This window comes from Salminus brasiliensis, chromosome 5 (assembly GCF_030463535.1).
Source record: "Salminus brasiliensis chromosome 5, fSalBra1.hap2, whole genome shotgun sequence".
In the NCBI taxonomy this organism is placed as follows: Eukaryota; Metazoa; Chordata; class Actinopteri; order Characiformes; family Bryconidae; genus Salminus; species Salminus brasiliensis.
In genome coordinates this window covers 45,415,931-45,429,309 of record NC_132882.1, presented here as the reverse complement: position 1 = coordinate 45,429,309, position 13,379 = coordinate 45,415,931, and the positions used below count along the sequence as shown (strand labels likewise).

General features: G+C 44.8%; 2 protein-coding genes across 3 annotated transcripts in view; one reads left to right on the top strand and one right to left on the bottom strand.

The window, feature by feature from the left end:
• Nucleotides 1–1,537, top strand: part of itga10 (integrin, alpha 10) — a 37,891-nt gene extending 36,354 nt beyond the window's left edge. The window contains exon 31 of the mRNA XM_072679088.1: nt 894–1,537. Coding sequence (XP_072535189.1) covers nt 894–950 — 57 coding nt within the window. The 3' untranslated portion in view covers nt 951–1,537. The remainder of the gene's footprint in view (nt 1–893) is intronic.
• A 639-nt stretch (nt 1,538–2,176) lies between these two features.
• polr3c (polymerase (RNA) III (DNA directed) polypeptide C) lies at nt 2,177–13,321 on the bottom strand. Of its 2 annotated transcripts, none has more exons than XM_072680622.1 (15): nt 13,172–13,321; nt 12,048–12,194; nt 11,253–11,517; nt 10,946–11,155; nt 10,780–10,859; nt 10,572–10,676; nt 10,371–10,463; nt 9,364–9,444; nt 9,173–9,224; nt 8,322–8,382; nt 8,081–8,231; nt 4,204–4,305; nt 4,065–4,114; nt 3,231–3,380; nt 2,177–2,377 (listed from the first exon to the last, which is right to left on the bottom strand). In XM_072680622.1, the coding sequence occupies exons 2-15, from the start codon at nt 12,192–12,194 to the stop codon at nt 2,296–2,298; spliced, it is 1,629 nt and encodes a 542-aa protein (XP_072536723.1). In that variant the 5' UTR covers nt 13,172–13,321; the 3' UTR covers nt 2,177–2,295. The 2 variants fall into 2 exon arrangements, with proteins under 2 accessions (XP_072536723.1, XP_072536724.1); XM_072680623.1 differs by having other exon boundaries at nt 13,186–13,321.
• Between the last annotated feature and the right edge of the window lie 58 nt (nt 13,322–13,379).

Sequence of the window (13,379 nt, the reverse complement as noted above, 5' to 3'; positions counted from 1 at the left end):
TCTATGGTCATACTGGTCAACCAGCTTGGTCTTGGTTCTTCGAGGGTTCTGTAGTTATGGCAGTGGTTCTATGTTCTATCAAAAAAAAACATTTGGAAGCTTACAGGGTTCTTCACATTGGTGGAACTGGAACCTCTTTAGAACCCTGATGGTCATGCTGGTTGGCACATGCTTTAGAAGAGGTTCTTCAAGGGTTCTATAGGAATGGCAGCGACTATATGTAGAACACCAGCTTGGTCATGCTGATTATTCTGGTTGGTACAGTCTGTAAAATAGGTTCTTCAAGGGTTCTTCAATAATGGCAGTGGTTCTATGGTGGTGTAAAGGACCGCTACCGTGGTCATGCTGATTGACCAGCATCATCAAGGGTTCTGTAGTGATGGCAGTGGTTCTATGTTCTTCACATTGGTGGAACTGGAATACTTCTACATGGTTCTCTTTAGAACCTTGATGGTCATGCTGGGTGGTACACTCTTTAGAAGAGGTTCTTCAAGGGTTCTATAGAAATGGCAGCGACTATGTGTAGAACACCAGCTTGGTTGGCTACTGTGGTCATACTGGTTGACCAGTAGGGTTCTATAGTATTGGTAGTGGTTCTATGTTCTATCAAAAAAAAAAACAAAAAAACATTTGGAAGCTTACGGGGTCCTTCACCTGGTTAAAGGGTTCTTCACATTGGTGGAACTGGGATATTTCTACATGGTCCTCTTTAGAACCTTGATGGTCATGCTGTTGGGTACACTTAGCATGGGATGCTTAGATGGTGGAATAGGATTGTTGACATGGTGCTGTATAGAACCTAGAATAGAGGTTCTAGGTTCAAGCTCAACGAGAGTTTGATGGTACATTTGCAGCAAACCAATGTCGTGTCTTTTATTGTGGTTGCTCCACAGCTGGGCTTCTTCACGCGGAAGCAGAGGACGGACCAGGACGAAAACCACGAGGACTGAAGACTGAAGACCCCCCCCCTCCTCCTCCAACCGGCGTTGAGGTTCCTTCTGTGGAGACCTGAGCGAGAACCTTTGTTTTTTGTTTGTTTGTTTTTTCAGCAGATGACCCCTCCTTCCCTTCCTCTGGGAGCAGAACTCATCCATTACAGCTGTTCTCCACTGCAGAGAGAGAACAGAGTGGTGGCAAACACACACACACACACACACACACACACACACACGCCGCTCACTCGGACTCACCCAGGGAACAGTCGGACTGTGTTTGGGGGGTGTGGAGTGGAAGTACGTGAAGAAAGCAGGCGGTGTTCAGGACGTCTGCGGAGGAGTCGGATGAACTCAGGCGGGCTTCCCAGAGTGCTGCACTGAATGACCTCAATGTAGCTACGGCGGCGGCTCTGCCAGGGTCAGGCTTTATTTGGATCGCAGCGAGGAGGAGGAGAGACTGCAGTGAGACGCACTATTCATAAGTGCATAAACCATAAAGAGTATAATTCATATTTCACAGCAATCAAAGCCACTTCTTTATTTATCTCTGAACCGGTTCTGTCCCTCGTGCTAAAGGTTCTACATTGTTTTGCTTCTCAGTAACAAACTGATCAAACTGAATAAAGGTTTATAAATCAATCCTCCAACAGCACAAACACTACATCCAAAAGCGTCCAAAAGCACCAACCCATGATTCACTGAATCGTTTCCTGGGGGGGGAGGATAAGAAGGAGTTGACTCACAGGAGTCAACTCTGTGCTTGAGTGTTTACAAGCTGTGATTCGATTACATTTTGATTTTTTTGATGTGATTCATTGAACACAGGGTGGTGCAGTACTTCTTGAGAACCTCCAGCTTTTTGTAAACACTAGATGTCCAGATATCCGAAAGAACCGACTCATAATTCACTGAATCATTTCCTGGGGGGGGGGTAATTCAGAGCTTGCAGACTGGAAAAAGAAGTGGAGTTGACTCACAGGAGTCAACTCTGTGCTCGAGTGTTTACAAGCTGTGTGAATCTCGGACTTCCTAACAAAGTGATTCAATTACATTTTGATTCTTTAGATGTGATTCACTGAACACAGGGTGGTCCAAATACTTTTGTCCATATATTCTGTTTCAGCACGGATGACCCTAGACATTAGCCTTCCCTTATAGAATACACTGGACCCTTCGTGGAAGGTTTCACCTGCAGTCCAAACGAGTCCACGGCTCATCACGAGTCATCAGCATCATCAATGTTCATAAATGTAATCATTTTAATATTTACCTTAATGAATACAGACATGTAGCAAAAATACAAAGCAAAAGCCAGACACACACACACACACACACACACACACACACACACAGTGTTGGGTCAGCGTGAAGACTGCGTCGAGTGGACGTAAGACTCCAGCAGGAATATGGTCTCGTCCACCTGGTTCTCACTCGAGTCCAACCTGTGTGCAGAAAAGAGGGAAGTCCACATATTAAAGCTGGGACTCTGCAGCGCCCCCTGTCTCTCTGGAGTAGTGTTGATGTGATCCAGCATTCCTGTTCACTCAGAATCGATGAGAATAACATTCAAGGAAATCTGGATTCGGTCATGTGTTGCTATGACTACCATCTAAATAGTTTCTGCGGATGCATTTATGTATTCAGTTAAATTTTAACAATCGGCATCAAATCATGATTCACTGAATGGTTTCCTAAAGACCTGGCAAAAGTGCAACATTTTGAATTTTGAAATTTCTATAATTTTTCTACAGAATTTAATTATTTTACAAAAATTAGATTGGTTTCAAATTTTAACATTTCCAGAATTTATGCAGTTACATCTCACTGCTATTTTTAGAAACATGAGGATTACAGCCTTCTCAGACTTTAAAAATTTCCATCATTTTTAGGATTGCAAAGTTTTTAATTTACGAAATTCAAGAATTTGGGATTTTGTAAGATTGCACTCTAAAATTGCAATTTTTCAGAACTTCTAAATTTCAATGATTTGGGCTTTTATGCAGTTACATTTCTTATTTTAGAGACATTGGAAATTTTAGGATTGCAAATTAATTCACAAAAGTTTTTAAAAAAAATCTATTATTTGGGATTTCGTAAGGTTACGTTTCACAGGTAATTTCCCAGAAATGAGAAATTCTTAAGATTGCAATTTCTTTTTTAAATTAGCTCATTTAAAAAATGTGGGCTTGTATAAGATTGAACTGTTTTACAGAAATTCGATACAGCCTGTGTTGGCCAGGTGTTTCTATTAAATCTCTTTAGATGTGATTCATTGAACACAGGGTGGTGCAGTACTTGTTGATGTGATGGCGGAGAGCCTCCAGCTGCTGCCTCTCCGGCGCAGTGATCATCTCCTCCACGTCGGCTAACTGAGACCCGTCGGCCCCGCTGGCCTGCAGCGATGCCAGGATCGCTTCTATTCGCTGAGACTTCTCCAAATGACGCCTGGAATATGAACATTATAGAGCATTATAGAGCGCCCCCTACGCTTCCTGTAGTGTATTACAGTCTGTCAGAGTGAGTGTGTGGATCATATGATAATTATAGAGCATTATAGAGCGCCCCCTACGCTTCCTGTAGTGTATTACAGTCTGTCAGAATGAACGTGTGGATCATATGAACATTATAGAGCATTATAGAGCGCCCCCTATGCTTCCTGTAGTGTATTACAGTCTGTCAGAATGAGCGTGTTGATCATATGAACATTATAGAGCATTATAGAGCGCCCCCTACGCTTCCTGTAGTGTATTACAGTCTGTCAGAATGAGCGTGTTGATCATATGAACATTATAGAGCATTATAGAGCGCCCCCTACGCTTCCTGTAGTGTATTACAGTCTGTCAGAGTGAGCGTGTGGATCATATGAACATTATAGAGCATTATAGAGCGCCCTCTACGCTTCCTGTAGTGTATTACAGTCTGTCAGAATGAGCGTGTTGATCATATGAACATTATAGAGCATTATAGAGCGCCCTCTACGCTTCCTGTAGTGTATTACAGTCTGTCAGAGTGAGCGTGTTGATCATATGAACATTATAGAGCATTATAGAGCGCCCTCTACGCTTCCTGTAGTGTATTACAGTCAATTCCTGTGTTGTGGGCTCTTTAAAAAGGCTGGCTGGGACTCACTTGTTTTCTTTAGTCTCAAACAGCCTCCTCTCGATCAGGTTTCCCACCGCCTGTGTAAAACAGACACACAAACAGGCATCAGGAGAGTGGAGGCAGGCAGCTCTCAGCGTGAACACTTCAGTCAGTGTGTGTTTTGTACCTTGTAGCAGTTCTGCAGCAGCAGCCTAGCTGTGGGCAGCTGGTTGACTGTATACAGGTAAAAGGTACGGGAGGGGGCGAAGTCAGGGGTCTTCGGGATTTCCTGGACAAGCAGAACAGACATTTAATCAAACTTCTACAATCATATATGTTTTTGAAAAAATTAGTGGGTAAAAAATGATTAGTTCACTAATTTGATAATGGTGATTAATTCATTAATTAGTTTAGACATTTCTAAACTACATCTTTTGTTCATTTTGAAATGTTTTCATATATATATATATATATATATATATATATATATATATATATATATAACATATATATATATATATACATATATATATATACACATATACATATATATATGAGGATCAATCATATATATATGTTGCAAGATGGCCGCGCGCGGTAGTGCAGCAGCTTCTCACGCTCCCAGCGAAAACCCAGCTTTTAGTTATTTTTACGTCGGTTCTGATAGCGACTTCACGCGCCTTAAGCCTGTGAGTTACAGCCGAACCGAACTTTTTAAGATTAAGGACAGCTCTGCCACAAAAGCAGCAACTATGGACAGTAGTTTCAGAGCCAAGCTCGGCAGACTACAACTTCTCCGGACTCCGGCGTGGCGGGGCAGAGCGGTACGAACAAAGGGCAAAAGGAAGCGATGCGAGCGAAGACTGAAGAGGGGGAAGCGGGCCGGCGCGCTAGCCAGGCTCAAGGCTGACGCCGACAGACCCCCGATTCCATCTCTCTTCCTGTCCAATGTTCGCTCTTTGGACAACAAGCTGGACCTTCTGCGGCTGAGGATGAGTGTTTCTGAGGAGATGAGGAACTGCGCTGTGATCTGTCTCACGGAAACATGGCTAAACGACAGCATGCCGGACTCAGCCTTTCAGCTCGCCGGCCGGCAGCTCTTCCGAGCGGACCGCAGCCAGCTGTCCGGAAAAGCACGAGGGGGCGGCTTATGCGCCTACATAAACAAAGGTTGGTGCACAAACTGTGTGGTGGTAAACGCCCTCTGCTCCGAGGCAACAGAACAGCTGACCGTGAAGTGTCGGCCACACTATCTGCCTCGGGAGTTTACAGCTGTGTTCGTCATTGCCGTTTACATAGCGCTGGATACTAATGCTAACAACGCACTGAAGGAGCTACATGACAACATCAGCTCGCTTCAGAACAAGCATCCGGAGGCGTTTTACGTGGTGGCGGGGGATTTTAACCACGTGAACCTGACGAACATCTTGCCGAGGTTTTACCAGCACATAGACATTCCAACACGGGGGAACAACACACTCGACCGTGTTTATACCAACATCAGAGACGCGTACAGAGCCGTCCCCCACCCCCACCTCGGGCTCTCCGACCACATCTCCATTATGCTGGTCCCTGCATACCACCCCCCGCTGCGACGCTCCAGACCCACACAGAAGACCATCACTGTGTGGCCCAGTGACGCAGACGCTGTGCTGCAGGACTGTTTCGGCTGCACAGACTGGCATGTCTTTAGGGAGGCTGCTGAGAGTGAGGGGGAGCTGGATCTGGAGGATTACACATCTGCTGTCCTCGGGTACATCAGCAAGTGTGTGGAGGATGTCACCACCACAAAGACAGTGACCTGCTACCCGAACCAGAAACCCTGGCTGAATGGAGAGGTGCGTTCTCTACTGAAAGCCAGGGATGCTGCCTTCAGGTCTGGTGACTCACAGGAACTCAGGAGGGCTAGAAGAGAGCTGACCGCAGGTGTTAAGAGGGCCAAAGCTGCATATGCTCTGAAAGTCCAGGGACACTTCTCCTCCCAGGATCCTAGGAGCATGTGGAGGGGAATTAAGTGCATCACAGACTATAAAACCAGAGATGCACAATGTTCCAAAGACCCCTCCCTGCCCGAGGCTCTTAACAAATTCTATGCCCGTTTTGAGGACCCTGACACCCCGCCCAGCATAAGACTCACCCCTACACCTGGAGAAGTACCCCTCAGTGTGACACCAGCAGAGGTAAGGAGGACCCTCAGGAGGATCAACCCCCGGAAAAGTGCTGGTCCGGATAACATCCCCGGACGAGTACTACGGGAGTGCGCTGATCAGATCTCCGAGGTACTGGCAGACATTTTCAATGTCTCCCTCACTCAGGCAGCTGTTCCCACCTGCCTGAAGACCGCCACCATCATCCCGGTCCCCAAGAGCTCCACAGTGACAGGTCTGAATGACTACCGGCCGATAGCTCTCACGCCGATAGTCACTAAATGCTTTGAAAGACTGGTTATGACCCACATCAAAGCCACCATCGACGTCACTGTGGACCCACACCAGTATGCCTACAGGAGGAACCGATCCACAGATGATGCCATTTCCTCTGTGGTCCACACTGCCCTCACCCACCTGGAGCAGAAGGACTCTTATGTCCGTATGCTCTTTGTGGACTTCACTTCCGCCTTCAATACCATGATACCTCAGACCCTGACAGATAAGCTCTCCTCACTTGGTCTGCGCTCTTCTCTCTGCAACTGGGTCCTGGACTTCCTGACCAACAGGCCGCAGTCTGTGAGGATCCACAACCTCTCCTCCTCCACCACAATCCTCAGCACTGGCTCCCCTCAGGGCTGTGTGTTGAGCCCCCTCTTGTTCACGCTGCTCACATATGACTGCTCACCCATCCACCCAGGCTGTCATATTGTGAAGTTTGCAGATGACACGGCAGTGGTCGGATGCATCACAAACAGTGATGAGTCTGGCTACAGGCAGGAGGTAGAACACCTGGAGGGTTGGTGCAGAAAGAACAACCTCTGCATCAACATAAAGAAGACGAAGGAGATGATTGTGGACTTCAGAAGGGGCAGACATGCCCACCTCCCCCTGCATGTCGGAGGGTCTGCGGTGGAAGTGGTCTCCAGCTACAGGTACTTGGGTGTTCACCTGAGCAACAACCTCACCTGGAGCAACAACACTTCCAGCCTGGTCAGGAAGGCACATCAGCGGCTCTACTTCCTCAGGCGGTTGAGGCGAGCTGGGCTCGGGAGCTCGGTCCTCACCTCCTTCTACAGATGTGTGGTGGAGAGTGTCCTATGCTCCAGCATCAATGTGTGGCACGGAAGCTGCTCTGCTGCAGACAGGAAAGCTCTGCAGAGGGTGGTGAAGGCTGCACAGAGGTCTGTCGGAGTCAGCCTCCCCACCACCACGGACATATACACCTCCAGATGCAGGAAGAGGGCTACCTGCATCATGAAGGACCCCACTCACCCAGCACACTCACTGTTTGTCCCGCTCCCCTCAGGCAGGAGGCTGCGGAGCATTAAGTGTAGAACGAACAGACTGAGGAACAGCTTCATTCCGGAAGCTGTAAGACTTTTAAACGCCACTTAGTGGAACCACTGCAACGACACTTTGACGACACTAGTCACTTTAAACACACTCTGCTGCTACCTTCTCCATTTACTTCTCTCTGTATTTTATTTTCATTTTTACATATATTTTTATATATTTATGTATATTTTATTTATTTAAGTACTGCTTCTGGGTAAAACTGGGTCCTTGGGTACCACAATTTCGTTCCACCCCATGTACCACATGTGATGCGAATGACAATAAAGTCTCCTTGAATCCTTGAATCCTTGAATATATATATTACACACATACATATATATACACACACACACACACACACACACACAAACACACACAAAATTGCAGAACTGCATAATTTAGAATTTGAAAAAGTTCTAGGAAGTGGGATTTTATGAGCTTGCATTTAAACTTTTACAGAAATTAAATTTTAGGATTGCAACATTTTCAGCATTTAAGCATTTTTACGAACTGCAGCTGGTTCTGATCTTAATCCTGTTGAACAGATGTTGTCACTTTGTTCATTTGGATCTCGTTTACCTGCAGCTGGACCAGGTTTTCGGACAGCAGTGTGTACAGCATGTCTTTAGCTTCCTTCGCCGGAATCATGGCAAAATCCTCCACCTGCTTCTGCTCCAGGTGCCGTTTCCTTAGCAACAGGCGGAAGATCCGGGCCGACCGTGAACCGAATCTGACTCCACAGAAAGGGAAACAGGCCCAGTCACATACCGGAACCAGCTACGAGTAACCTATGACCAATGCATAACGTGACCAAACTGACCTCTCCTGAACCACAGACTCCAGCGTAGCTCTGGCCAGGTTAGCCAGCGCCCGGTGCAAATCTGAACGTACGGTCAAGGATCAGCGTCAACTCATTTAACAGTAGAGGGCGCTCTATAATGCTCATATGATCCACACGCTCATTCTGACAGACTGTAATACACTACAGGAAGCGTAGGGGGCGCTCTATAATGCTCTATAATGCTCATATGATCCACACGCTCATTCTGACAGACTGTAATACACTACAGGAAGCATAGGGGGCGCTCTATAATGCTCTATAATGTTCATATGATCCACACGCTCACTCTGACAGACTGTAATACACTATGGGAAGTGTAGGTGGCGCTCTATAATGACCTAACATGTTCATATTATATACACGCTCATTCTGACAGACTGTAATACACTACAGGAAGCGTAGGGGGCGCTCTATAATGCTCTATAATGCTCATATGATCCACACGCTCATTCTGACAGACTGTAATACACTACAGGAAGCGTAGGGGGCGCTCTATAATGCTCTATAATGATCATATGATCCACACACTCATTCTGACAGACTGTAATACACTACAGGAAGTGTAGGGGGCGCTCTATAATGCTCTATAATGTTCATATGATCCACATGCTCATTCTGACAGACTGTAATACACTACAGGAAGTGTAGGGGGCGATACAGCTTCTTTAATTTAAAAGATGCTCTATAAATAAATTATAACAGTAATAAATAAAGTAAATAATGATGAATAGATTTTTCAATTGCAGAAAAGGCAGCAACAAACCCAATGCATGGACATAAGAGCTTTGTAGGAGGGCCATGCGAGTGGAGTTTCGTGACATAAAGGATACTGACGACGTACATCCCTCCTCCACTGTCGCCGGTCTTACTGACAAACTCCATCTGAGAGAGAAACAAAGATTTTTGTTATGTTTTAAAGAGTTCGCAAATCTGACTGGAGGAGAAACAGAAGTGTTTTAATATTTAATTTCCATCCAAAAAAACATATGAAATAAAACATATGATGTTTAATTATATTCACCGGATCGTCCACCAGTAGACTGAGATACTGGTCCAGAATGGGTCTGGCGATGTTGTAGCTGGCAGGCAGAGCTCGAAAGATCTGACCGGAAATGAAAGGTCATCATAAACTACAAATAAACAATGAACCCGCCCACCGATTCCAAAACAATGCCTTTTACATAGTGAGACTAGATTTGAGGTTAGGATTAGGAGTTAATATGGCTGGGTGTAGGGATAGTGTAGTAATGATCAACATGGTAATGTATGGGATTAGTGTTGCTGGGGTTAGTATGTTAGAGTAAAGGTTAGGATGGTTTTAGGAGGGATTAGTATTGTTTGGGTTGGTGCAGTTATAGCTAATACATCTACGGTTGGGATTAGTATTGTTGGTGTTAATACAGTTATGGTTGGGGATTAATATTAAATGGGGTTAGTATGGTTATGCTTAGGATTGAGTATTGTTGGGGCTGGTACCGTTATAGTTGGGGGTAGTATAGTTATGGTTAGGATTAGTATTATTTGGGGTTAGTAAATTTATGGTTAGTATGGTTGGGGTTAGTATTGATTGGGTTAATACACTATAGTTGGGATTAGTATTATTTGAGGTTAGTATGGTTAGGGTTTAGTATTGTTGGGGTTGGTACAGTTATGTTTGGGATTAATATTAATTGGGGTTAGTATAGTTTTGGTTAGCATGGTTAGGGTTTAGTATTGTTGGGGTTGGTACAGTTATGGTTGGGATTAGTGATATTTGGGGTTAGTACAGTTATGGTTAAGGTTAGGATCAGTATTGATGGGCCGGATAGTTATGGCTAGCATGACTATGGTTGGGATTAGTATTGCTTATGTCTGTACGGTTAGGGTTAAGTACTGTTGGGGTTCAGACCAGCTATGGTCAGTATGGTTGAGGTCAGTATGGTTAGCATTAGTATGGTTAGTACAGTTAGTTTACGTATAGGAACAGCACTACTTGGCTACAACAGTACAACACGTGTGTGTGTGTGTGTGTGTGTGTGTGTGTGTTACCTCATTCGCTGAAAGAGCTTGTGTGTAAGCAGCATTAGCTGGTGTGGTCACTTCACTCAACCTCAGCATGGTCCTGACTATTTCACTGCTCGTCTACAGGGGGGGTGGAGATACACACACACACACATTAGTTTCCAAGATCTCAATGTGGGGAGGGGGGTTGGGGTTGTGAGTGTGTGTGGTTACACAGATGGACTTTACCGGGTCCAGTTTGGAGGCCACAGCGCTGATGATGGCCTGATGTCTGAAATGTAGGTGAAACCTCTCAAAGTTCACCTGCCAGTAGATCCCCTCATCACCACACACCTGCAGAGAGAGAGAGAGAGAGAGTGTGTGAAAGTGCAGTGTGTGTGTGTGTGTGTGTGTGTGTGTGTGTGCGCAGAACACAGGTGTAGAGTAGAGCGCTCACCTCGTTGTCCAGTCTGGCTTTCTTTGCGCCTCTTTCATCTGCCTCGCCATCTTCACTCGACCGCCTGCGCTTACCCCGACCTGAGAGTCAGCACAGGTTAGTGAATGATTCAGAACATCCAGAAAGCTCAGATGTGTGTCTGCTAGACGTGTGGTCAGCCACTGACCGATGAGGTTGACCTGTGGTATTTTATAGCAGTCTGGGAAGCTCTCAGGTTGAGCTGCAGCAGGTGCAGCAGCAGGCGTGTCCGTTGACGCTGAAGAGGCCTTCGCTGCTGTTCCCGCACTATCCATGGGGGGGCAGCGCTGCAGGAAATGCGTCTCCACCAAACGGGTGAAGGCAGTGATGACCTCGCCGTACTCCATGCTCTGACCGTCTGGCAAGCACACATTCTAAATCATGTCACTGGCCACTTTATTAGAAACACCCATCTCGCTGGTCACTTCAACACTGACTGTCCTATCGACACTCACCCTCCATGCTGTGGGTCAGCCTGTCGGCCACCGTCTTGACCGTACTGCTCATGGTCATCTGACCCCTCTGGAGTATCTCCTCGATCACCAGCTCGCCTGTGTCCCCGTACAGACTCTTGGCTGTGTAAATGTAGCGTGGGTAGCGCAGCATGTAGAGAATGCGCTCGCAGTTCACCGTGTACTCCACTGGACCCCCAGGACCCCGGCGTCCCGGACCGAACACGCACATCCCGTGCTGAACCAGCACACACAGAGACTTCTTCACCTGGGAGATCAGATTACAGTGACCCTTAAAACCAGAAATCAGCGGACAGCAGAAAGCTACACTGTCCTCATACTGCGCAAATACTGTTAAAGGAGCGATTCGGTCAAAAAGCAAATTAGCATAATTGATCACTGACCCTAAATGCAGCTGATTGGTCGAGACATATTTGGTACCGGAGAGGTGCTTCTTTAGTTTGGAAGAGAAGATGCTAGATGCTATAAATTTACTTTCATCAGAAATCAATTATAAAGCTTAGCTATTTTAATCACGAAGTGACTCTCTCTCCCTGTGGTCTAAACTGAGATTTGGTGACAGTCCAAGTCCATGGTTTGTTAGCAACATTAGCTTAGCAACTCCTATTGTAAACTACCGAAGCACAGGTCAGATACCAAACATGTCTCCAACAGACTGACCGAATCTGGCCCGTTCAGTTTAGAGATTCTCTTTTTTTCCAGTTTTTTTGGGTGAGGTTATAAAACATGAGCAAGGAAAGATGACCCCCATGTGCAGACTAGGGTCAACAGAAGTACCAGGTCAAGTGGGGTGCTGGTCTGATGGGCTAGGGCCCGCAGGTTTAGAGCTCCACTCCGCAGGAGCTCCGTCCCGACCTTCTCCACCACCTCGCCAAAGTGCTCCTGCAGCAGCAGCCCGCACAAACGCACCTCCTGCACGGTCATCTGGAACACACAACAAACAATAAACAACATAAACGTAAACAATGTGCTGTTATAAACACAACACACATCCTTCAAATAACACAAGAGATGCACAATAATTATATATATATATATATATATATATATATATATATATATATATATATATATATAAAATGATCAGCCATCTAGGATTAGGTTTGAAAATTAGCTAACTTGCTAACACTGACACATTTTGTGGATAATCAATAAATCAAAAATTTTTTTATATATATATATATATATATATATATATATATATAAAATATATCCTCCAGAAATATATACATATATATTAAATATATTTTATATTTTTTTTTATATAAAAAGTCAACCTTTTATTATACCTTTTATACATTTTTTAAACATTAATCTTTTTAAAGAATTTATTACCCACAAATTTTAAAATGTGCCAGTGTAAGCAAGTTAGCTAATTTTCTAATCTAGTTCTTGATGGCTGATCATAAACTATAAACAAAAATACAAAAAATACAATAAATACAAATAAACAAAACATAAAAATATATATATATTGATAATTTAATGTTAAACAGAAAAAATAAGACAATTCAAATGCACGAAGGAGCAACATATATTAATTAAATGTTAATTATTATTATTAATAATAATAATAATAATAGTAATAATAATAATAAGTCAACTCAATCAGACAAAATAAAAGTCCCCCCCACAGGCACTACCTTTGGGGCTTCAGTCCAACACTTTAGCCTCGTGTCACATAAAAGCGAGCAGTAAACACCTCCACAGCACTTTAGTCTTAGTTTTAGGAGACGAATTATTAAATCTTGAGCTTAAACCTGATGCAAAGCCGCTAAAACGACAATCTGTCATTTAGGGTAGCGAGCGAGCGAGCTGTTAGCTGCGGGATGCCAGGCACACTGGGTCCTACCTAATATCCCTCCGCCTGCACAAATAAATAAACACAGACGAGTACAAACCTCCAGATGCCTACTTTCTCTTTTCCAGAGCTGCCGATATGACTGTAACGTGCCTCGCAGTTTAATAACCGTGTCCGGCTGGAAACTCTCCTCTCACATGTTTCTCCGCCACACTGGCGGCGTCCCACTCGTTTATACAGTTCCTCCGAACCGATTCACTAGTTCAACTGAATCGAATCCATCAGCAGGTACAGTGTAGGCTCAGTCT

Bases quoted from the DNA above. Each gene is read 5' to 3' on its own strand.
- polr3c (XM_072680622.1), bottom strand. From the start codon at position 12,194: ATGACCGTGCAGGAGGTGCGTTTGTGCGGGCTGCTGCTGCAGGAGCAC. The intron at 10,464-10,571 runs GTAAAGTCCATC...CCCCCCCTGTAG, and splicing joins TGGCCTCCAAACTGGACCCG to ACGAGCAGTGAAATAGTCAG. The intron at 8,383-9,172 runs GTATCCTTTATG...CCGTACGTTCAG, and splicing joins AGGAGGGATGTACGTCGTCA to ATTTGCACCGGGCGCTGGCT.